Genomic DNA, 26,312 nt, shown 5'->3' with positions numbered 1-26,312 from the left:
TATAAACATTAATCAAAATCAACGGTGTTTCTCTGTTTCCTGCATTAAGTATATGTGTAAGCTGTACAATTAAATAATAAACTGTCAAGTGTAAAATAATAAAAAGACATAAAGGACTGCCAAGTTGAATATGCTAATACTAACATGTTAATGTGTTTTAAAGAAGTAGACTGGACTTGTAATGTAGTTCTGCAATTCTGGATATAACGTAGTTTTAGAGGAACTGTCTACAAAACAAAAACTGCTACGAGAATAAAAATACTTTTAAATTAAAAAGTTATCAAGACAATTGAAAATTATGTCTAATCTAAACTTACACATTTTTTTTCAATTGTATTTTCCTTCTTTAAGTTTTTCAATATAGTAACATAACTTTAAGGCTGGCCCCAACTTCAGCCCCATATACTTCATCATCACATCACTTTTGAGTAGTAGCAGAGCCTTCCCATCGATCTCCTACAGAGAGAAAGAAATTATAATTACTAATACTGATTTCATGTTTTGTCACGTTACGTACATATAAGGACATGTAAAATAGGGAGCGGCTGTACATTCTCAATATATATTCTCTGAATATGCATTTATTTCCTGAAAACTATTAAAAATATAACTTATATGTGAAGCATCATTTGAAAATTTCTAAATTCACTTCAAATTTTAAGAAAAAGGAAATTTAACCCAGTATCTTTGAAAAATGGCCTTAGCATCAAACTCTGATTTTAAATACTATATGTTGAATAAAATACCACGTATTTATGACAAAGGGTAGAAAACTGTGAACTGTAGAAATGAATTTCAGACAGTCATTAACTTTCTTAGAAAGGCTGGGAATATGAGTATATCAGCATTAATGCAAACTGTAAATGTGCTATACAGTGCTGTCCTTATATTGAAAGCTATTCAGTTAGTTGTGTGAAGCTAATTAGATACGAAAACTTATTACAGATCTTCTTACAATGTCAAAAAGGATACATAGATATTTGGTCATGAATTTGATTTGTTAGAAAAGACTATAAACATTATTTAACAGACACAAGGCATCCTCCTAAAATTCTTCATTTCCTTAATTAAGCAATTTATGTTGTGGAAGCATATTATTTGGTTTTCATGAGTTCCTATTTAAAATAAAGCTGCACTTAATCTTTTACAGTTACTGAATTCATCGGGCATCATAACAAGGAGGACACCCTGTCACAGCTGTGGTCACCCCTCCTACTCACGGTCCTGGGGCCGAGCAGGGAGCAGGTGGGGAGGAGGATCCTTGTAGCTGTTGTTAGAAAGGAGAAGACACCTGAGAGTGGCCATGCCGAATCATCTTCTCTTGAGAGCTCAAAGACTTGTAGTATTTTAGGTACTCGGGTACCCATTTAAAGCACAGATCCAGCCTCCACCCTTCAAGGCTCTAACTTTGGGCAAAGTAAACTTTCTCGCATATGGAAAAATCAGTTGATAGGGTTCCCCCACCATCCACACTAATCAGTATCCAACTGAAGGGCCTGCACAGAGGTCATTCAAAGTCATTACGGCAGGAAAACCGGATCAAAAGATACATTACATGTTTCATGAAGAGGTCGGCGACGGGGCCTGATATCTGAGGATCTTTATGTTTCATAAACTGCATCACTTCATCCACAGACCAGGTTGAAGGGTCCTTAGAGAAGCCTTGTTTCAGGACACTGGGGTCAGGTACAGCTATATAACTCGGAGCTTCAATGGGGGGAAAAAAGACAAATCATACTTGACCTGATCATTATCCTGAAAGAAGAGATGTTAGGTAGGGAGGAATTGTCTCATTCCTGGAACCTTCTGTGAAGTACCCCGGCATGGACCCAAGGACTCCAAGGTAAAATCCAGGGAAAGCCTAGATAAAGATGACCTGAGGATGGCTACTCAAGAATGTCCCACCTGACCTCCCCCAAACAACAAAAGCAGCTTCGGAAGACACCTTACAGTTCCAAAGATCGTAAAAGAGACTGAGCAATCCGAGGCCACTTTGGCCACAGGAAAATACAGCAAAAGACCTGTTACTTGGGTTAAATTAGGCTAATCTAAGCTAACTTGTTGCTTTCTTACTTTAAATATTTCAAAGAATTTCTCTCAATCTTTCTCCTCTTGATATCTCCAGATTAGGTTTATTTTACTAGCTAATTGCAATGGAAATCCCCAGAATTTACAGTTTGATAACTGCTTACATTTATTCACTTTAATGTATTCAATATGGATGGTTTTTAGCATCACTTTATTCCTTAAATTCCTGTTTCTCAAGCCTTACATGCTTATCTGAATTTTGAAGAAAACAAGATTATTTTGTGCTTAGCTAGGTCAGAAGTAACTTTAACATTATACTGAATGCCTCTTTCAAGTTTCACTGCATAGTAATAGATATTTTGGTTGAAGGTTTATATGTTTAAAGAAGAAGTAACTAAGACATGAAACAATTTAAGTGCCCATACCTCAAAAAGTTATAGCTGTGCTGTTCACTACGTTGTATTGAAATTTCTTTGTGCCCAGACAGGTATTCATTTACTCAACCAGAGCGCTTGACTCTCTAAAGTTAGTGTATGATAAGAGAAGTGGGGTTTGTAATTTGCTAGGAGGATTTGTTTCTCTAAACAAGGACCGTCAATACAAATTTAATATTTTTGTATGTGTGAATTAGCCAAAAGTGCACCTTTTCTTTCCTATCCTCTGGGCTCTGGCCATTTTATGGGTATTTGGAGTATTCACCCAGGGAAAGGGCAAAGAAAAACAGAAGATAAAAGAACTCACAATGGGAAATTTTATTTATTTTCTTTTTAAATAGCATAACTTTGGTATGAAATAAAAACTCTTTAGTAAAATCTATCCTACTTTCTACTTGTCAGAGATAAAAATGTTGGTCTACCAAGAAATGCTGCTGGGCTGTATCAACCCAAGTAAAAACGATGATGGTATAGACCGTGCCATGCCTAAGGCATTCTAACAATCCAGACAGAAAAGTCTTCTCCTTTAACTCAAAACAGACTCAATTTTATACTTAAAAAATTACTGGTGGGGCTTCCCTGGTGGCGCAGTGGTTGAGAGTCCCCCTGTCGATGCAGGGGACACGGGTTCGTGTCCCGGTCCAGGAAGATTCCACATGCCGCGGAGCGGCTAGGCCCTGTGAGCCATGGCCGCTGAGCTTGCGCGTCTGGAGCCTGTGCTCCGCGACGGGAGAGGCCACAACAGTGAGAGGCCCGCGTACCGCAAAAAAAAAAATACTGGCAAGGCTAACCATACCTCTAAATTAACTTATATTTATGTGGGATTTTTGGTTTCTGTCATCAGAATCTGGTATAGTTATGTTTTGAATAACATATAACTACTTTTACTACAAATAAACTATATGTAAAGAAATGATTTCTGGTATAAAACTATAATTTTATATTAAAAATAAAACAGGGGCTTCCCTGGTGGCGCAGTGGTTAAGAATCCACCTGTCAATGCAGGGGACATGGGCTTGAGCCCTGGTCCAGGAAGATCCCCCATGCCCTGGAGCAGCTAAGCCCTTGCACCACAACTACTGAGCCTGCGCTCTAGAGCCTGCGAGCCACAACTACTGAGCCTACATGCCTAGAGCCCATGCTCCGCAACAAGAGAAGCCACCGCAATGAGAAGCCCGCGCACCGCAACAAAGAGCAGCCCCCGCTCGCCGCAACCAGAGAAAGCCCGCGTGCAGCAACGAAGAACCAACACAGCTAAAAATAAAATAAATTTTAAAATTTTTAAAAATAAAAAACAACTGTGAGCTCATCTATTTCTAATCTATCATGGAAAATAATTTAATTGGGCCCACATCTTCAAAATAATCAGAGAAGGTTATGAACATTATATTAGTGTTATTCAAATAATTACATGAAATAAATAATTATGTGAAAAATAATCCAAGTCCAGTCATGCTCTTCTCCTTAATGGCTCTGTCTTATATACACTAGGAGACCAGAAGGCCTGTCTTCATGAACTCATATATTGTGAAAGTATCTAAAAATTCAGGGTACGTTACCCCTTTATAAAACGAACATCTATCTTCAGTCTCTCTACAAAAATCACTCCAAAACCAGAGACAATCTACACGGAGTAGGAGATGGGGGTGACGATATTAAATGTATCACAGCATGTGTACAGTGCAGTTGCCCATAGATAATATCCATTATGAAAGGCAGGGGAGTTAGTTGATTCCTACTTCCTTTTCGCCTCAACCTTGCCTAGATGCCTATCTGGTGACAAAAGACAAAACACTTATTCCTCTCACCACAGCACCCTTAACCCTTAAAAGGATACAGGATAGTAGCTATCTTTGCACATGGAAGGCTGCTCTGGCTCTTTCCAAATGAAGAGTAGGATGCTGTCCTGTTCATACATATCATGTTCTCCTGCGGGGTCGGAGGGAATGACTGGGAGTGTGGAAAATGGGGAAACGCCTGCAGCAACAGAATGCCAGAGCCTAGATCTGGGAACCACACACAGGCGGGGCCAGGAAAGGTCTCAACAGGGACAAGGAAGAGAGTACGTCAGAAAGAAGAGGGAGTGCATCCTTCCAGGCCTCAGAGTCATGTGAGGGTTGTGAGTCCAGGCAGTACCCAAGGAAATGATAAATTACAATGGATGGAAAAGCACTAAACTGAGAAGTCTCCATCAGAAACATGGCTGGTGATCCAGATTCCCAGAAATAGTTCTGCAATGCCATGAGGATTAGAGCATGTGTAGCAGCTTGGCCCTGAAAATGAGGTGAAGGGGAGGACTCGACCTCCTCACTTTTGGCACTTTCTCCAATGCGATAAACTCTCAGGGGATGTTGTGGGGCATGGAAACCTTAAGGGGAAAGACAAACACACTGGCTGAGAATCACTGTTTTTGAATATACCTTCACTTTTCCTCTGCATCTGGAATGTAACTTCATGGTGACTACTCTTGGGAGGTGATTTGGTCCCCACCAGTGTTGAACTCGAGGTGCATGGCACACTTTGAGAAACACTCCTGGAGACTGGAGTATGAGTGCTTATAGGACTTGTGCTGGCAGGATTCAAAGGACTTGCTGGATTTAGTGGTGAGTTTTTGGACTCTTCAGAAAGCATTTCCCCTTTGGGCATGCCATCTCCCTCAGAAGATAATACTTCTTCTACAAGAAAAAAAAGACAAAGGCAATAAGAAAAAAGACAAAGGCAATTATCTTCAACAGACGTACAGCTCGAATACTATTAAAAGGTCAAAAATCCCCTAACTGCCAACAACAGTTCACTTAAGCCACGCTATACTGAACCACAAACCTCTAACACAAAGCGCATGGCCATCCCCTTCTTGGTGTTTATAGTAATGGACACTGTCCTGAAATCCAAATTGATTCTAATGATATCACCTATTTTTCTCATGGCAACTAACCCTCGCCAGTCTTGCCACCAAGACTATGAACACCTCACTAAAGCATTTCTTTTTAGGAATGCAGTTCTTTACAACTCTTTGTTACAATATGATCACAGAGTTGGTTTCTAACATTTGCTTACTCCTTGGGCACTTAAAACTTTCACTGGAGAAATGTACTAGGTTTTTCTATTCCTCTTTCTATCAGCTTTTAGCAACACAAAGCTGAATGGAAAACACGGCTATAACTGTTTTTCTTTAATCTAAGGAGAAATGACAACTGTGCACTTCTGAAGGGAATGAAGAGCTCAACAAAGCTGCCCAAGTAGTAGCCTAACTGCCAAACTGATTTGGGGGAATATACTCCCCTACTTCCAGCATCAACACTCAAGAGCATATAAGTGATAGAAGAGTGACTTTTCTCCCCAGTCTTGCAACATGTAAATACTATTTACCTTCAGAGGCATGCACTTTTGTTTTGGGGGACTTAGGAGAGAGAGAAGCAACATAAGGCAGAGGTTCCTGAGAAGGTCGTTTGGTGCTTTTCTTTTCTGTTGTATCTTCTTTTACTGTTTTCAAAAACAGAAATGTCTGTTATAGCTAATTAATATACTCAAGCGTTTTCATATCATCAGCATAAAACACTTTTGTTTCTAAATCATTTGCCTACTATAACTTCATCAATAATTTATCAATTATTTATGAACAAGATGTGTTCATTTCATCCTATTAAACATTTCAGTGATATTATATTCAAGGGTTAAAGGCATTATGTCTAGGCTTCCTTTATTCTAGGGTCATCACATCTTTCTAACTCTCTCAGGCCAACAGTGAGGCAACCAATTGTAATGTGTCTAAAAAGACCTGGGAAGATTGCTCCCATGAGCAAGAAAAGTTAAGAATTCAGAGAAGTTAAAGAGAAGATAGGGTACAATGAACACTCCATTTTATAGGCGACAATCCTGGCCAAGGGGTACCCTTACAACAATTCTACTGGTTACTTATCATTCGACCAAATGCATTTCTTCCTAAAGGACCACACTTTAAGGCAAAATCCTGAAAATAAAGGCATTTCAATTTATTAATTACACTACATTAGACTACGTTACACTACATTATCGATCAATATTTTGATTTAATCTCCAACTAAAAGGAAAAATAAAGTGCAATAGAAATCTATAAAGTAGGATAACAGACCTCCAGAGTGAAGAAAGACTGCAATGAGAAAGTACCAAAGTCAAACTTGATCTAGTTCAAAATGGCTGGGGGCCAGCATGCCTCTCAAAATCGTCTGATGAGCAATCTTTAGCCATCCAGTTACTGACTGATTACTAATGAGTCTAAGAGAGCTCTCACCATTTGATTTTATTTTTAATCATCAACTACAAAACTAACAGGCAAAACATACTTCAGTGAATGAGAGATATTTCTACAATTAGGACAGTTAAATTCTAAGAAGAGAAATAATTGACTTTTTTCATACCCATTTAATGATACAGAAAATTGGAGTACTAAAATATACAGTTTCTATAGTTTTCTATAGATATTTACCTCAGAATCATAGGAAGATCAGAAAAAGTCTTTACTTATCTTTTACTTATAATATTATAATACATTCTTTATGAAAAGTTTATGAAGCTGGTATATGGTCTACTGTCTGGGGTTGATACAAACATAAAATTGATTCTTGACTTCTGCTTCTGGGTATCGTAGTGAGCTCAGGCATGAAATTGTTCCTGCAGAGATAACTACAAAAAGCCAGATAATTCGCAAAGTACTTCAGAAGTCATCATAGAGAAGCACTTCCAGGATGACTGATGAAGGACTTCAGAAAATCCACTCCTTCATAAAAATAATGACAGCACTGGCAAAATTAGCTTTTTCAAAATTCTGGACGTCAACTAAAGGAGTACAACAACCCAAAAAGCAGTTATTCAAGAAAAATGGCCGAATCTCAGAAAGAACAACAAATTCTGTGGCATTTTAGCTTCCCTAATACAATCCCATTCACCCCAGTTTTGCAGCAGCCTTGCAAACCAACAGCTTCGCAACTACAGTAGCTGTGAAAGCCAGCAGCCAGCCTAGCACTGAAGGGGGCACAAAGGATTTGGAACTCTCCAAAAGCTCCACCCACAGACAACTGTCACTATTTGATCAATCTTGCAGCCCACTGAAGACCTCTGATCTCTGGGCTTGTTTTATTTGACCTAAATCAGAGCCTGCTCTGTGTGAACAGCCCTATCCAAAGCACTGGTAAAAAAACAAACCAAAACAAAACCAAAAAGCCCACAACAATGGCAACTGCTTAACACTGCAGCTTCCAGAGGTAGTATTACCAGTTGGGGCTGACAAGAAGCTGACCAAGAAGCTTAAAAGGAAAAACTGAGAATGAGATGTCCATTAGGGGACTCTGAAAAGCACTGAGATACTCCTGGGAATCTAGAAGGCCATATGTATGTACATGGTTGTATGAATGCTCAGGAAAGACTTTAGAAGGCCCCATTCTGTCATTTTTTGCTGACCCTGAAGCTCTGCACAAAGCAGATTTGTAAACTGCCTCCTGGAATGTTCAAGGTAAGTCCCAACACACACTAAGAACCCCTTGGCAAAGGCTGGGAGACATACTGGTTCCAGGCACTTAAGAAAATCCCTGTCCAATCATTAGCTGACCACTAAGCTAAGTGAACAGACTTCAGTAGCCACATATAATAAAATTAGACCTGGAAAAGTCACTAAGTTAGCCCAGGAGAGTCACTAAAAATCCAAACAGCACCAGCAACAACAACAGAGCCCAGGAAGGGGGAGGGAACCTCATTTTCAGAGTTGCTGCATTATATTACTTTTAAATTTCAATTAAAAAATTAGGAGACATGCAAGGAAGAGGAAAGTATGACCCATACACAGGGGGGAAAGAAGTCAACAGAAACTGCCTCTGAGCAAGCCCAGATACTGGACTTACTAAGCAAAGGAATCAAGTCAGTTATTTTATATATGTTTAAAGAACTGAAAAAAAAAGCATGTCTAAAGAACTAAAGGAAAGTATAAGAACAATGTCTCACACTATCGATAAACCGATAAAAATTATAAAAAGAACCAAATAGAAATTCAGGACTTGAAAAGTATAATAAATGAAATTAAAAAAAAAAAAAAAAACCCTAGAGGGGCTCAACAGCGGATGTGAATTAGCAGAAGAAAGAATCACCAAATTTTTTAAAAGGTCCATTGAGATTATATAGTCTGAGGAACAGAAAAAAGAGAGAGAGAGAGAGAGAGAGAGAGAGAAAATGAACAGACTTCAGAGACCTGTGGGACACCATCAAGCATGCCACAATAAACGTAATGGGAGAGTCCTGGAAGGAGAGGACAGAGAGAGTAAGGAGCAAAAACACTATTTGAAGAAATAATGTCTAAAAGCTTCCCAACTTTAATGCAAAACATTAATCTGCATAATCCAAAAAGCACAAGAATCTCCAATTATGATAAATGCAAAGATACCCACACCTAGAAAAAAACAGTCGAACTACCAAAAGCAAAAGACAAAGAGAATCTTGAAATCAGCAAGAGAAAAGCAAATCATCGCACACAAAGGATCCTCAACAAGATTAGCAACTGACTTCTCATCAGAAACTACAGAGGCTAGAAGGAAGTGGGATGACATATTCAAAGCACTGAAACAAAAAGATGGTCAACCAAGAATTCTATACCTAGCAAAACTAATCTTTAAAAACTGAAGGAGTAAATAGGAAATTCTCCATAAAGAAAAACTGAGAGAATTCCTCACTTGTAGAGAGCTACCCTATAAGAGATACTAGAGAGACTCCTTCAAGTTGAAATGAAAATAGAGAATAACTTAAATCCACATTAAAAAAAATAAACAGTACCAGTAAATATATTGTGTTTATAACTCTTTTCTTCTCCTTTCTCAGTTAAAAGACAACTACATAAAGCAATAATTATAGGGCTTCCCTGGTGGCACAGTGGTTAAGAATCCACCTGCCAATGCAGGGGACACAGGTTCAAACCCTGGTTCAGGAAGATCCCACATGCCACGGAGCAGCTAAGCCTGTGTGCCACAACTACTGAGCCTGTGGTCCAGAGCCCGCAAAGCACAACTATTGAGCCTGTGCTCTAGAGCCCGCAGGCCACAACTACTGGAGCCCGCAAGCCACAACTACTGAAGCCCACGCGCCTAGAGCCCGTGCTCCGCAACAAGAGAAGCCACTGCAATGAGAAGCCCGCGCACCACAACTAAGAGTAGCCCCCGCTCGCCACAACTAGAGAAAGCCCACACGCAGCAACGAAGACCTGACGCAGCCAAACCTAATAAATAAATAAAATAAATAAATTTATTTTTTTTAAAAAAGCAATAATTATAAAACTGTATTTGGGGGCTTCCATGGTGGCGCAGTGGTTGGGAATCCGCCTGCCGATGCAGGGGACACAGGTTCGTGCCCCGGTCCGGGAGGATCCCACATGCCGCGGAGTGGCTGGGCCCGTGACCCATGGCCGCTGGGCCTGCGCGTCCGGAGCCTGTGCTCCACAGCGGGAGAGGCCACGGCAGTGAGAGGCCCGCATACCGCAAAAAAAAAAAAAAAAGAAAAAGAAAAAAAACTGTATTTGGGAGCTTATAATGTATAAGATATAATTTGTATGACAATAATTGCACAAAGAAGTGGGCAGAAAACAAAGCTATGCTGGATCAAAGTTTTGGCATAATATTAAAATTAAGTTGGTATTAATCCAAACTAGATTGTTATAAGTTAAGGTGTTAATTGTAATCCCCAAGGCAACTAACTAAGAAAATAACTCAAAAAATAGTAAAAAGAACAAGGAAAATAAAATGGTACACAAGAAAACACCTACTTAAAACAAAAGTAGGCAGTAATGCAGGAGGAGACTACCCCCCCAAAAAAAGAGAGACATACAGAATGGTAGATGTAAGTCCTACCTTATCAGTAATTAAATGTACATGAAATAAACACTCCAGTAAAAAAGCAGATTGGTAGAATGGATTTTTTTTTAAAAGTTGTATTACAAACTTACTACACTTTAAATTCAAACACACAAATAGGTTGAAAGTACAAGGATGGGAAAAAATATACCATACAGACAGTACTTAAAAGGGGACTGGCGGGGGGTGCTTCCCTGGTGGCGCAGTGGTTAAGAATCCGCCTGCCAACACACGGGACACGGGCTCGAGTCCTGGTCCGGGAAGATCCCACATCCCACGGAGAAACTAAGCCCATGCGCCACAACTACTGAGCCTGTGCTCTGGAGCCCGCAAGCCACAACTACTGAAGCCTGCACGTCTAGAGCCCGTGCTCCACAACAAGAGAAGCCACCGCACCACAATGAAGAGTAGCCCCCACAAGCCACACCTAGAGAAAGCCCATGCGTAGCAACGAAGATCCAATGCCACCAAAAATAAATAAATAAATAAATAAAATTTAAGAAAACAAAAAAAACACACAATGATGCACCTTTCAGGTTTTGATTCTCAAGTTAATTATGAATACAATAAGAAATTACTTTTCCACTTTGAATGAACAAAAACTATATATTATACATGTCTAATTAGTTCACTGTGACTAAAAGGTTTACTTTCAGGAAGACACAGGAAAAACTGAACTAGATAAGATTCTCAAGTTAATGTAGAATCTAATATAAAATAGAAGCACAGTATAAAATTTTATATTTCCTCTTACCTGATTTATTTTGATCATGCTCTGCAGGGCTATGTCTATTACCTCTGTAAGAGCTAAAAGGCTGGCTACTCAAAAGGTTATCACACTGCAGGCTGTGGCACAAGTTCTCAAGAAAGCGAAGAGTAAATGTTGCACTGTTCACTGGAGGGAGACGGACGGAATGAGTTTCCCCATCAAAGGAGGCTATTATAGGGAAGAAAAGATGTCAGAATTACATCACAGAAAGATGAGAACCACATCAACAAAAATGAAAGCCATCAATTTAGGAAATGTATTATAAATCTAACATGTGGTTTTTGTAATTTATAAAGGAATAATCTTAAATTATAAAAGTTACTCTCATTCAAACACAATAGTCTGAATGAAAGCATTCTCATTTAAAAATATTCATAAAGTAAACAACAACAACAGAAACCCACTGATGTACAATAGTTCCTGCTCTTCCAAACATTCCATGGGTACAAATGCAGTATCTGATCATACAATGATGAAAGCCATGTGTATCTTACCTCTTACTCACTTGTTTTTTTTTTTTTTTTTTTTTTTGGCTGTACGCGGGTCTCTCACTGTTGTGGCCTCCTCCATTGCGGAGCACAGGCTCCGGACACGCAGGCTCAGCGGCCATGGCTCACGGGCCCAGCCACTCCGCGGCATGTGGGATCTTCCCGGACCGGGGCACGAACCCGTGTCCCCTGCATCGGCAGGCGGACTCTCAACCACTGCGCCACCAGGGAAGCCCTCTTACTCACTTCTTGAACCACATTTTTTATTTAGAGATTCTTACAGATTAGTCTGTTTTCTAAAAAAATTAAAATATATTAGGCTCACTTTATCTATAGTGAGCTTAATATAGCAGGTAAAAGGAAAAATCTGTACCTCTTACCTCAATATACAGTATTACTCTGACATTATTTGTCTATTTTGAAAGTTAAACTTTCCAAACCAGGGTTAAAAGTCTATAAGCATATAATTATTATACATATTCTATTACATTAATATAATATTCAAATATTATAGTTAACAGAATATAAGTTTATAAAATAATCTATGTATTATAAAATCCTTGCCTTCTTGAAACCTAAAAACAAATTAGGGAATAAAAGCTCATAAAGGATGAGATGAGCATACCGGTTATCACTTCTCCTCCACGATCATCTGGCTTAAGGAATCCAAAAACAGTCTTACTTTGAATGGCACAATCCACACAGGCCTGCACCGTCCGCCGGAGCACCACATTGACAGGGCCTGGGCCAAAGCGGTTGGGCAGCTGCTGGATTTTCTTCTGATCCAGGTGAGGGCCAGAGCTCCCATATTTGTTTACATAGACACAGACTTGATGAAAAATGTGTATATAGATATAACAAACAATGAGATTGGTTAGAAGGAACATAAACACTACACAATCAATCACTATATATCCCATTAGCCACGCTTCACTCAAGGAGAACCTAAACATAGTTACTAGCGGTGATCATTTCTGCTACCTAAAAATATGTATGTAAATATATTTTCACATTTTGTAAATATATGAAATCTAGAAATAAATAATCCAAATGCTTATTCAATTTTCTAGAATTCTGCCCAAACTGATTATAATAAAAACAATACAAGTTTTAGTAACATCATAAAACAATTCTTCACACATTCTCAGATTACATAAAGTGGCTTAAAGACAAGAATATTTTCACTTTTTAACAGTAATCACAGTATAAGAATTTTCTTTCAAAACTGGTCATATTAGCACACTCTTTTTGGACTGAATTTATTTTAAATCAACAATATTGCACTCTCATTATATAGTATTTTCTAAAGTAACCAAATAATTTCAGATATGTGTCACAGTAAGTTCTAATGACTTAGAGAAAGTTTTTTCATTAATTTTTTTTTTTTTTTTTGCCGCACGCGGGCCTCTCACTGTTGTGGCCTGTCCCGTTGCGGAGCACATGCTCCGGACGTGCAGGCTCAGCGGCCATGGCCCACGGGCCTAGCCGCTCTGCGGCATGCGGGATCTTCCCGGACCGGGGCACAAACCCGTGTCCCCTGCATCGGCAGGCGGACTCTCAACCACTGCACAACCAGGGAAGCCCTTTTCATTAATTTTTAAGAAAATAAAAATGCTCTTTATATACATGCTGAGGTGCATGCAAGAAAAGTTTAAAAATAAATGCTTTCCTTCGTATAATAAAAGCATTTAGAATTTAGAAGCAAATAATCTATAATCATAATCAGTCAAGTTTCTATACTTTTTCTTCACTGAGAATCCACAAATACAAATTAACACATGTAATATGATTATTAACAAACAGAAAATATATTGTCCCCCTAAATCAAGAGGCACATTATTTTTATCGACTACTCAATTTACTGCAAAATTTTCATGTATACAGTCTATATTTAGTACAATAAAAACCCATTAATCTCACTTTCACTATTTTGAAATATATGATAATTAAGCTTTGTGGCAATAGCCAGAGGAAGGATGGACTCTGTCACAGAAATGAAACACCTATTAAAAACTTAACATGAGGTGCTGATGGCATGGACAACGTTCTACTGAACACAATTGAGCTAAACAAGGATTTCAATGTTTATACTCGTTTAGCTAGGCTCCCCTCCTAATGGACTAAAAATCAGAAATAATAAAGAGACAAAATGAGGTATGTTACGGGCTTCCCTGGTGGTGCAGTGGTTAAAAATCCACCTGCCAATGAGGGGACACGGGTTCGAGCCCTGGTCTGGGAAGATCCCACATGCCGGAGACCAACTAAGCCTGTGCACCACAACTACTGAGCCTGCACTCTACAGCCCGTGCTCCACAACAAGAGAAGAAACCACTGCAACGAGAAGCCTGTGCACCGCAACAAAGAGTAGCCCCCACTCGCCAAAACTAGAGAAAACCCATGCGCAGCAACAAAGACCCAACACAGCCAAAAAAAGGGGGGGTATGTTATAATAATCATTTTGAAAGTGATTTCTATTTCAAAAAATTAAATTAAATTATAATTTCTTTTTAATAAGAAAAGAAAAATTGAGGGGAAAAGTCCAAGGAACAGAAGAATGTAAGAGAGATAATTAAGGATCTAGGAGAGGGAGCAAAAAAACTTGCTTTAAAAAACAGAAAAGGAATAAGGAAACTTGCAGGAAATGACAAATAAAAGGGATTCATTAGTTTGGGTGTCTGTCATTTCACACTCTTCACAAAGCAAAGAACAATTTAAAGTCATCATGCCCCCTGACAGGCAAGGATCTGTGAAAATTTTATAAGACATTAAAATAAGGTTTGAGGTACCTTAAAAATACATACAACACAAAAAAAGACAAATTGTGAAATGAGATAATGGGAAAACAAGAATAGATTTGACAATAATGTAAATTTTATAAATCTTACCAAGAGGGATATCTTAAGGGTGTTGAATTTTCAAGTGACTTATGTATTTAAACAGACTGTTTTTCCTTGACATCAAAATGAACAATCAGAATTTCAAAATATTTTAATATGAAAAATGCTCAAAGAAATGTCTACTATTATCCTTTTTCCCTCTTATTTTATTTCCAGGACTTCAAAGACACTGAAAATAATACAACAAAAGATAACTAATTTTATACTCTTTTAAAAATATTAATTTACCTGTAGACATCACTATTTTAGATGACCCAGGAATAGCATCCTTTTCATATAAAACACCACCACGTCCTCTGGCCAGCATACTGACAGAAGTTGAAGATGTGGAACATACAACAGGAATACATTTTTCCTATTAAAAAAAAAATTCCTAGATAAGGAGGTCATAAAATTATTGGCATCACTGGTTCACAAATGATCAGTTGTCTGAAGTCCTCTGGGTTGGAAATCCCTGTGTCACAAACTGCAGTACTTTTCAAACTGTGCTCCTAAGAGGGGCCCATAAGCTGGTCAGGTAGGAGAGGAAGAGACCAAGAGGCTGGGATTCCCAATGCTACCCCCTGTTCCAACTAGTCACACTTTAGCCAAAATAATTCACTCTGTAAAACTTGTTTTATTTTTTTTTTTTTGAGGTTCCCAGTAAGTTTTTTACACTGCTAAAGGAGTTTGGAAATCTAATCCAGCAATTCATCAGATGAGGGTGGGGGACCTCAACAAGGCAGAGGACAAAGCTTGTCTTCAGAAAGCAGTCACTCATCTGGGTTTTTACCATATCTAGCCTGCATTTCTCCATATTACATATGATAATTTTGACAAAATTGTAAGTGGCTTGCTAAAGTCCATACAAAATTATGCCTGTTGTATGTAAGAACCAAATGTCTTCTGGGTATTGTTAACGTCACTAGCGTTTTGTTTATTTTATATCAACTCTTGGGGTTTTCTAGGAGCTATCTTCAAACACAACTCTTCAGTATCAGAGAAGGGGATCTTGTGCCTAGAAAAGGTAATAATAGAAGATATTTAAAAGGCAGGGAAAAAGGAGAAAAAAACAAACAGTGTTGTTGGATTTTTCTTTCTTTGTTTAAATTAGTGACTGTCATTTGGGTTCACAGTATCTTAGTAAATTATTTTGAAAATACTAAATTACAATTATTGTGTCAATATATTCTCATTCTTTCAGTATTTTAAAAATCTAAAACCTAAATCCTTTGACTTAGGACATACCAAAATAGTGTGTTTGCACTAACAATGTAAATTGAATACATTTATTTGGAAAATGTGCTTCCATACTTCCATACTTCTAGAATGCTTAAGGAAGGGAAGAAAATAATTGACAAAGGAGAGTACGGCAAGAACAGTTCTTACTCTAGTTCAAAGAGTTGAATCTTCATCTTTTTATGATGAAATAATGAAGCTAAAAAAGATGAAGGTGGACTGAAATGCTTCCTTTGCAACAAAAAAGTTTATTATCAAAAAAATTACATTATCTTTCCCTTGCCCCTCCTCACCACCATGCAACAATATTTTCAAAAAGATCTCTTCAAAATTGTCAAATCGGCATTGGAATTATTTGAAAGTAAAAGCATGAAGAGAAACTTTTTGGAGTTATCATATCTTGACCATATACCAGCTAATCACAAAGACTTTTCTCAGCAACTGGAAAATATGTACTAAATATATGCATCAATGACACCCTTGATACATTTTAATTTTTAAAATGAATTTAAAATAAATGATTTGCCTTTAAATTTCATTAACTTTCCTTAAGTTTATACAATTTATTTTTTTAAATTATTTATTTATTTATTTGGTTGCACTGGGTCTTAGTTGTGGCAGGAGGGCTCCTTAGTTGTGGCCTTCCAGCTCCTTAGTTGCGGCATGCGAACTCTTAGTTGCGGCATGCATGTGGGATCTAGTTCCCTGACCAGGCATTGAACCCAGGCCCCCTGCATTGGGAGCGTGGAGACTTAAGCACTGCGCCACCAGGGAAGTCCCCTTATAATTTATTTTTAATTTAAAAAATTTCATCTGCTAAGAATTTACATTAGAATAATCTGCTTATTTGATTTTTTCAATATTTATGATTTTATATTTGAAAAATATTCAGTTTTATTGACTTTTGTTTTTTTTTTTTCTTCTTGCGGTACGCGGGCCTCTCACTGCTGTGGCCTCTCCCGTTGTAGAGCACAGGCTCCGGACGCGCAGGCTCAGCGGCCATGGCTCACGGGCCCAGCCGCTCCGCGGCATGTGGGATCTTCCCGGACCGGGGCACGAACCCGTGTCCCCTGCATGAGCAGGCGGACTCTCAACCATTGCGCCACCAGGGAAGCCCTGACTTTTGATTTTTATTTTATAAATTTTGAATGCCTTTTAAAATAAAATACCAATACTAATGTAAGTTTTTAAAATCAAAATGGTATTGTCATTTTGCTCCATACTGCAAACATTAGTTGTAACAAAATAGAAACGTTATATATATTGATATCAGGTGGCTGAACTCAGAAATGTTTAAGGTAATACTGCTGAAATTTAATTCAGTTCTAACATCTAGAGAGATTCTATGTCTTTATATTTAGAGTGTATTTCTTGTAGACAGGATGTATTTGGATCTTTTAAAAAATCCATTTTGATAATCTCTGTCTTCTAACTGAAAAGCTTAGTTGACTAATTTTTGAAGTAATTATTAATAAGTTTCGGTCTGGGTCTACCATTTATTATTTGTTTTCTGTTTGTTTCCTCTGTGTTTTGTTCCTCTGTCTTACTTTCCTCTTTTTTGTTGTTGTTGATTACTTGAATAGTCCTTAGAATTCCATTTTAATTTTCCTATTGGCTTTTTAGCTATATTTCTTTGCATTTGTATTTTTACAATATGCTCTGGGAGTTTCAATGTACAATCCACATAAAGTTAATATTGTACTACTTAACAGAAAATGTTGAAACCTTGCAATGCTACAAATCCATATCCCCCACCCCTAAGCCTTTATACTATCATTTTTTTATGTATTATATCTATGTATGTTATAAACCCCACAAGACTGTATTGCATTATAATTATTGCTTTAAATAGTCCTATTTTTATAAAGAAATTAAGAGGAAAAAAGCAAAAAGAAAGTCATTAGTATTTACCTAGAGATAACTTCCTTCAGCATTTCTTACAGTGTTTGTCTGCCAGTGATGAATTTTTTGTATGCTTTTACCTGAAAATGTCTTTAGTTCTTCATTCTTGAAGAGTATGTTTGCTGAATATAGCATTTCGTATAACACCCCTCCTCCTATGTGTATTCCCCCCAACCACAGTCTGTCTGCTTCCATTCATTCTCCAGTGTCTTCGGGTAGCTGCTTTTTCTATTATTTCCAGGTTTTAGAGTTGTTTTCTTTGGGGGAGAGTCAGTTAGGTAGGATGTGACTTTAGCATCACTGAATTTATCATCACACTGATTTCCCCCTCACCCCCATTTTACTGAGGTATAATCTATGTACAGTAAAATTCACTTCGCATTGATTTTTAAAGTATACTGAGTTTTAAATAAACTGGCTCGAACATAAATACACCCATGCAGTATCTTCAATGTGGTTTTGAAGAGGTCGAACACGATTCAGTTTTAAATTTATCCAAGAAAAGAAATAACAATCTTGATTGTTACAGGGGCCTTAAAAAGCCTTATATGCTTTTTTTTTTAATTTTAATTAGGTATAGTTGATTGACACAACAATGTTGCGTTTAATTTCTGCTGTATAGCAAAGTGACTCAGTTATATATCCTTTTTCATATTCCTTTCCATTATGGTTTATCACAGGATACTGAATATAGTTCCCTGTGCTATATAGTAGGTCCTTGTTATTTATCCATCCTATATATAGTTTACATCTGCTAGTCCCAAACTCCCAATCCTTCCCTTCCCCTCCCCGCTCCACCTTGTAAAAAGCCTTATATACTCTTGGTACATTCCTAAAAGGCATCATAACACTCTTAGTAAGTCCTAAACTGTATGTTTAATAATAAGGCACTACAGAGACCTGTAATACAAATTAGTAGGAGATACAACTAACCTTTCTTCCTGAGTTTGGGCCTTTTTTCCTTGGTGTGATATTTTTAACAGAACTCCCCTTCTTGGGGACTGAAGTATGTGCAGGTGGTTTAGTCTGACCTGATTTCTTGATCTGCTGTGTTGGTAATACTACAGCAGTTTTCTGTAGAGACTGCATTGAACGCTGGGTTGCTTTGGAAGGAGAAGACTGTGTTTTTGCTATATTCTTTGTAACAGGAACTGAGGGAAAAAACACACAACACAAAAATACAATTAAAATAAATGACATAATTAAGGTATTTTCTTCTTATGATTCAAAAGAAATTTAACTCAATCTTTAAAAATATTCCAAAGGTCATTCATTGAAAACCACTTAAAATAAAGGTACCATTTAAAATCACGTTTTACGTATTTAAGATTTCAGATTATCAGGAAATAGTCGGATTCTCCAGAAAAAATAAAGAGGCTTTTATAATAAGAACCAGTAACTTCCCACTTAATTAGCACAGTGAAAATTTCTATCAATTTACCTTTTGTCTGCTTCTCATATTTTTAGTCCTTGGCACAGAAAAGAGTTTTTCCTTCAGAAAATACTATCCAATTATGCCATATATACAGGAATCATTTTGCCCGCCAATACAGAAAAACATAACAAAGCAGCTACCAACGGCTCCTGCTTCATCTTTTAAACGCCAGGGGAATCCCCCTAACTAGAGTTTTAGCGGCTAAAGTACATTATGTTCCTATATGTATGTTAAATAGTAAAGCTTCATAAGCTATAATATAGACTCTACATTAACATTGTCATGGAAGGACCACTATCATGCCCAAGTGATTTGTATCTATTAGTTATTTGTAGCCCAATCAAGACAGTTTTAATATTTCAAATGAAGATTACCTGCCAGGTTACTCTTGTATATATTCATAGTTAAGTAAAGAGAGATATTTTTAGTATTAATCCCTTAATAATTTCATTAGTACAAAAAATGAACTTTACATAGTAAATAGTACTAACGTCAAAAAGTCTTTACAGGAAGAGCTGTATAAGTAAAACATTTATACATCTGTGCAAAAAACATCAACTACTTTTATTTTGAGGGCTTCATTTTACAACTTGAAACTAACCTACCACTTTGCTTCTCCCATCCTCAAAGACTATGTGTAAATGTGACCTTCTATGGAGAATACCACATCTTCCCTGCAGCCTTTTTGTCTACCTCTATCAATTACCTAGTCAAGAGGATGGAACAGCTGACAGGGCAAATGGAGGACCACTTAACTGCCACCCCATCACTTTCCCCCTCCCCTTATTTATAGTAATTTATCTACCTACACCAGCCTCTGTTTAACTCCTTACCATCGTTTACCTCATCATACTCCATGCCCACTTCCACTTTCTTCAAATAACTCTAGTAACCTAATTCACATGATTTCTTCTTACAGAGTCTCCCTGTTATCATCTTCAGGAATTTAAATATCATACTTCTGATGCTCCATCATCCCGACCTCATCAATAGACAATTTGTGAAGCTCTTCAACCTCCAAGATAACCAACTGTGCTTCCCTTCTCCACCTCCAACTTCCTTACCTGTCATCTTTGCTTTATACCAACTGATCATGCTTTTCATTCTCATTATGAGATCTAGCCACAAGCCCTCTCCATTTTCATCCAATCTGTTAGCTTTCTTCTGGCTTTACTTTACCCCCTTATCAACCTGCACCCAACTGTCCACCTCCACCAAAACCCTCATAACTAGTATCCCTTACGTTATCACCCCCTGATCTTTGATCATGTCCAACATGTCAGCTCCAACCACTGAGTCACACTATCATTTGCTTTCTCTGGTCTTGAGCAAGGGTCAGTTCTCTCCTTAAGGGGCCAGAGAGTAAATATTTTAGGCTTTGAAGGTCACATATGGTCTCTGTCATACAATCTTCTTTGTCTCTCTCTTTTTTTAAACCCTTTATGAATATAAAAACTATTCCTAGCTCACAGGCTACATGGGCTAAATGTGGCCCTCAGGTTGTAGCTTGCCAACTCCTGCTACAGAACATTGGGACACTGTAGATCACTGTAACATCCATGCTAACCTCAACTGGGGTGTCACTGCTTCAACTCACTGATTTCCAAGTATGTTTCAATGGCAGAACATTTCCCCCTTTTTAAGCTCCCCTCTCCCTCTCACCCTATTCCATTCAGCAAATGACCCTACCGTCTACTTTATGAGAAGATTAAAGGCTATCTTTTGGGAGTGATCATAAACATCCCATTCCTCCATCTTAAAATACTTTTATTTTCATTCATTCTCATCTCTTCCTCTTATATCAAATGAAGTTTCCTCTCTACTCTTCTAGGCCAAATCCCCTTTCACTTTTGTCCTAATAACTAGCTTCTCTGGTTCCTCTGGAACATTACAGTTTCAATTATCTCCTCTCTTCATGGTATTTAATCACTTGATCCCCAACTCCTTGCTCTCTCTTACAACCCTCATATATCCCTCATTTGGAAGTTTCCTTCCCTAGTTTTTGGTACTTTCAAGCCCTTGCATGAATCTTCCTTCTACTCACTAACAAGATACAAAGAAGAATCGCCTATACTTCATACTTCAGTTTCCTTATTATTCTGGGCTTCCTTAGTCTCCTATAATAAGCTTTTCTTCCCCCAACCATTTAAAAAAAATTCTTTCCAAGGTAATGACCCCTTCCCAGTAACTAAATCCAAATAAATCCTCATTCTCTTGACCAATCTATTCATCACCACAGTTCTGGTCCCCACCCTTTAATATATGGCATGAAGAAAAGCAAATAGATTGCGCTCTGGGCCTGAGTTTAAATTCCTGTACTAGGTTAGTTTAAGACAGAACCTAGGAGTATAGGAGGTCCTCAAAAAATATTTACTAAATGAACGAAAAATATTTTCAACCTGCAAGCCAATGTTAGACCTCCAAAACAAGTATATTTTATATAAAGTATTGTAATAAAGTATTACTTTGTGGAACATGGCAAATGTAATGAAGTCAATATTTGATCTAAAAAATTTGACATTTGATATTAATAAATCTTGGGACACAAAATATTTGAGCCATAGCTTCAAATATTCCCCCCAAATATAATATTCTATTACAATAAAACTCCTTGATGCATGGTACATATATATATATATATATATATATATATGTGTGTGTGTGTGTGTACGACCAAAGTAAGAAAAATGCATTATGAAAAATTAAAATTTTTTCACTTTAGAAAGCGAGCTTTTCAATGGCAAAGACTCAGTTTGGTTCACTGCCATATCCCCAGCACCTAGAACAAAATACTTTTTAAACTACTTTAACTAAAGAGGAATGAGTAATCATTCAATACATTGAACAGCAAAATTAAACTATATACATTATACATGTATTTTTATCTCTCCTCCAAAGAGCAATCATATAACATATACACACCATGCTAAAACTCTATTCAGTATTAATTAAACTATTGAAAAAGAAAATAGATTTGTTTCAAAGATAACGTGAGAATTATACATAGCACTACAACCATGTGTTCATAGTGGTAACAAAGTGAGTAAAAACCTCTTTGAAAAAAGTATGTAAAATATACAGAAGGATGTGCTAATCATCTTTAATAAAAGTTTTATGTGAATACCTAACACAAAAGATACCTGGTTCCTCAGCTTATCTTCAGGTAGAACAGACAATGCTTGGGTAAGAAAAATGTCCAGGAGATATGAAGTTACTCAATTATGAAAATGCAAAAGAAATGAATAAATCTTGGGAAACAATCAGAAGGCAGGAAATAAAGTCAAGAGTAGGCCTGGAAGCCTGGAACAGGGGGAACTGAAGAAAGAAAGGAGGTAGGTGCCAACATGTACTGGCTACCCATTACATGCTAAGTGCTTCAATATCTGTTATTGCATGTAATCCTCCCAAATGTCCTATGAGGTAGGTATTATTCCCCACTTTATACCTGAGGAAACTTAGGCTCTGTGCGATTGGGTAACTTTGCCAAGATCACCCATTTGGCTAAGAGACTTTTATCTCCTAAGTGCATGCTTTTTCTAATACGCCACCTTGCTTTCTGTCCTCTAACAAAAAAGCCTATTAATTTCACTCCCCTGAGTCAAAGTGCATGTGTTTCAAAAAAGAAGAAGAAGAAGGCCCAAAAGACAACCCTGTGAACTCCTATGATAATTCACTAGTTGCTAGGTGCTCTCTGACAGAGGAAGTCTTGGGTTTTTTTAAAATCAGATGTGGAGGCATACTTATAAGGAGAAAACATTAACAAGTACAGACAAAAACATGCTGGTAAAACTTTTCATGCCTGGAGATTTAACCTTATTTAATATTTATTGCCAAACAGTACTCATTAAATGTACGTTTCTGTTGACACATGAAGATGCTTTATTATTGAAAGGTACCGCTTGCATTCTCTGAGCTATGGAAAGAGAGTAGCACATACAATTATCGTAGAAAAGGAAATACACTTAGAAATGAACAGCAACCCCTATTTCCAGTTACTGTTATACCTGTGCTGGTTTGGCTTACACATGGCTGACCTGAAGAGGAACTAAAATGGATTAGAGATATAAATTAATATGTATCTTGCTTTTGATCTAAAAAGACAGGATAGAGGTATGGTTGCTTACTGTTCTCCAGATTTTTCCATCCACCATTTACTTAATACCTAGTGTGTTCTTTTTACCAATCTAGGCAATTTAGGAAATCCAGAAGAAATAAATACGGTCCCAGTCATACGGTTCATATTTTATATGTATGTTTGTGTGTGTATGTATGTATATATATATATATATATATATATATATAAATTCCTATCTCCTTAAGTAGACAGATTTATGATTTCCTTCTCCTCAAATAGACTGAATGCTATATATATAACCATATGACAACAAGGGCAGAAGCTACTGTAAAAACAGATGCCTTGAATTTGAGGCTAGAAATAGACAAAATCAAAATATGAATAGCCAAAAATAGAAAAGTAACATATGGTTTGGAAAAAACAAAATTGAGTAAAAAAGAAAAAAAATCTGTCACTGTAAACATTTGACTTTGCAAACTTTTTCAGACTGAGGAATTCTTTGCAAGTCATCTTCCTTATTTTTAAAAATGCATGTACAATGAAACTGTCATTATTCTAAGGATCTTTCATACTGGTAACTATAAAACCAAAGAAGCAACACAAGCCTCAATTATGAAGAACATGGAGATATCAACAGAGATGGTTACACCTAAACTATCCAACCTGGAGGCCTGGTATTCACAGAAACTCAGTCAAGGTACCCAATGCCCCTACCTGCAACTTTGCTCCCTGTTCCATAGAGCCCATGTTGCCACAAACTGATGGGTCACGGGCAGCAATAAAAGCCAAGGGGAGGCAGAGTCAAGTGTAAACCCTCTGAACTTCGTTCCTTCATTCCTGCTGCCATCCCACGCCATAGCACTGGCCTCCTTGACTGGTATCTTCAGACACTACCCTATTTCTTCTCTCCTCTCCCCACGCCTGTACCAGAGAAGCCACAATCCTATCCCAGAAACCTTGCTTTAGGAATCAAACGTTCATAACGGACAGAGTTTGCTTTACCTCTGAAACTAGCTTTTTGAATAGCTGTTTTTTGAAGGACTATTACTGTCACATAAGAGTGACTTTACCTCTTCATAAGCATACTGACAGTCTTTTAAATGCACTTATTTCCTTATTTTTTTGCAATAAAAAATCCTTTTAGAAAACCTCAAATAAGCTAAGAAAACTCTTGAAGGAAACCACAAGGGGTAGTTACTAGTGGAAAAGGAAACAAGGAAGCAGGTTCCTGACACTTATCGCAGCAGGCGTTTTGGAAGGCAGGAGCTAGCTGAGGACTACGAATTTTCTCGGAAGAAGCAGGGTAGAGATCAGATGGACATGGAACTCTGGTACGAGCCACTCTTTACACCTATTCTCTCCCCTGCTTCTTACTATCTAGTGCAGAGACACTGGCTCCAGATTAATTACATTCAAATCCAGCTTTACCACATAATATCTATGAGAAATGATAGCTTGGGCAAATTAGCTGAAATCTGTACGTGGCACATGGTATACACTCAATAAATGTTCGCTGTTATTATCAACACCATCAACCATCCCTGTCTCTATTCTCACTCTCCCTTCCCAGATTCTGAGGGTGCTCCTTGCCTTCTTCCATCAGTGGATTGGATAATGGGGAAACATTGTTGTCAATGCCTAACAAATGGAAGAAAGAAGTTTCCTCCAAAGAAGGAACTCCTATTTATCTACATTATCTACAGGTAATACCTTCACTCCTTCCTTTTATAACCAAACTTCTTGAAACACTAGCTCATGGTCACTATTATTGTCATTTTCTCATTTTTCAACCCTCTGCCAGCACACTTCAGGCACCTCTTTTTAGGGAATCTGTGTGCTTACATCACCCATAACCTCCTAACAGCCACTGACAATGATGCTTCTTCCTGATCTTATTTGACTTCCAGCAAGCACTAAACACTTCTTTTGAAAATTCTTTCTTGGACTTCACACGGCCACTCCCTCCTTGTTCTCCTCGTACCTCTGTCACTTTTCCTATGGTGTCCCCCAGGATTAGCTATCTTCTCCCTACCTTCATCTCAGTTTTGAGCACTTTGGTTCACACCCTTGATTTCAGCTACTGCCTACACATGATAATGATTCCCAAATTGTTCTCTTGCTCATTCAAGCACTCACGTGCCTACCTCCCCCCACCACATCCCCGACAGGCCCGTCTCAAGTTCCAGAGCTGTGTTTTCAATAGCTAACAGATAATCTACATAGGCATCTCAAACTCAACATGTCCAAAAGGAGAATCATCATGCTTATCCTATATGCTCTATCTTGATGAATGCCATTACCTTTTTATCACCAAATTACCGGAAGTCAGAAATCTTGAAGTCATCTTTGTACTCTTCCTCCCTTCACATGTCTAACCAAGCCTACCTCCTTTAAGTATTTCCTAGTTGTGTTCTTCTTTATGCCTGTCAATGACTTGGTCCAAGACCTCATGACTTCTCACATAAGCTACAACACTAGCTTCTTAATTGGCATCCCTGGCTGCCCTTTCCAATACATACTCTATAGTACATCAGCATGATCTTTCAAAAATACAAATTGTATGTCACTTTTCCACTTAAACATCTTCAGTGATGCCACATTACCCATACGCTAAACTCTGAACTCCTTGGCCTGGTATCCAAGGCCCTCTACGTATCTTCACAGCCTCATCTCATCTCTTCCCCATCTATCATTATAGATTCAGCCATAATCATCTGCTTCAGATCCCCAAACATTCTGACCTTTACTGCCTTTGCAGAGGCTGACCCAAGAAAAGCCTTCCCTCCCTTGTCACTAGCTAAACTACCATGCATTATCTGAAATTCTGCTCAATTACCAGCTCTGTAAAACTCTAGCACTAAGCTCTGAGGCAAACCATAGGATTTTAATGGTCATATACCACACATACGGCATTTATCTCTTCTGGCACAGATCTTATAGCATCTTATCTTTACTTACACATCTATCTGTCTAGACACACTGTGAGTTCCTTCAGGGGAAGGAACCATGTAAGTTCCATTGTTACATCTCCAACATCTGGTCTAGGGTTCCACTGTTATATCTCCAACACCTGGTTATATCTCCAACATCTGCGACATAATGGGCATCCAATAAATGTTTGTTAAATGAATAAATGTTTAATATTCAAGTTTTGCCTCTGATTTTATATTATTATAGAGACAATTCAGGTAGTTTATGCAT

At 37.8% G+C, this 26,312-nt stretch overlaps 1 protein-coding gene across 2 annotated transcripts; it reads right to left on the bottom strand.

Annotated features, from left to right (window-relative positions):
* Positions 1–26,102, bottom strand: LOC132482602 (sex comb on midleg-like protein 2). Of its 2 annotated transcripts, XM_060087911.1 has the most exons (9): positions 26,070–26,102; positions 18,535–18,752; positions 14,710–14,836; positions 12,210–12,413; positions 11,082–11,264; positions 5,832–5,945; positions 4,883–5,137; positions 1,556–1,707; positions 1–456 (listed from the first exon to the last, which is right to left on the bottom strand). In XM_060087911.1, exons 1-9 carry the CDS (start codon positions 26,071–26,073, stop codon positions 328–330), a joined length of 1,386 nt encoding a protein of 461 aa, XP_059943894.1. In that variant the 5' UTR covers positions 26,074–26,102; the 3' UTR covers positions 1–327. The 2 variants fall into 2 exon arrangements, with proteins under 2 accessions (XP_059943894.1, XP_059943895.1); XM_060087912.1 differs by lacking the exon at positions 1,556–1,707 and having other exon boundaries at positions 332–456.
* Positions 26,103–26,312: the final 210 nt, after the last annotated feature.

The sequence above is a fragment of the Mesoplodon densirostris genome, chromosome X, assembly GCF_025265405.1.
Source record: "Mesoplodon densirostris isolate mMesDen1 chromosome X, mMesDen1 primary haplotype, whole genome shotgun sequence".
In the NCBI taxonomy this organism is placed as follows: Eukaryota; Metazoa; Chordata; class Mammalia; order Artiodactyla; family Ziphiidae; genus Mesoplodon; species Mesoplodon densirostris.
The sequence above is the reverse complement of the archived record's forward strand: the minus strand, read 5'-3'. Positions and strand labels throughout refer to the sequence as shown.

Bases quoted from the DNA above. Each gene is read 5' to 3' on its own strand.
- LOC132482602 (XM_060087911.1), bottom strand. The intron at 12,414-14,709 runs GTAAATTAATAT...TTTTTCATCAAG, and splicing joins TAAAATAGTGATGTCTACAG to TCTGTGTCTATGTAAACAAA. The intron at 5,138-5,831 runs GTAAATAGTATT...TTTTTCTTGTAG, and splicing joins AAAAGTGCATGCCTCTGAAG to AAGAAGTATTATCTTCTGAG.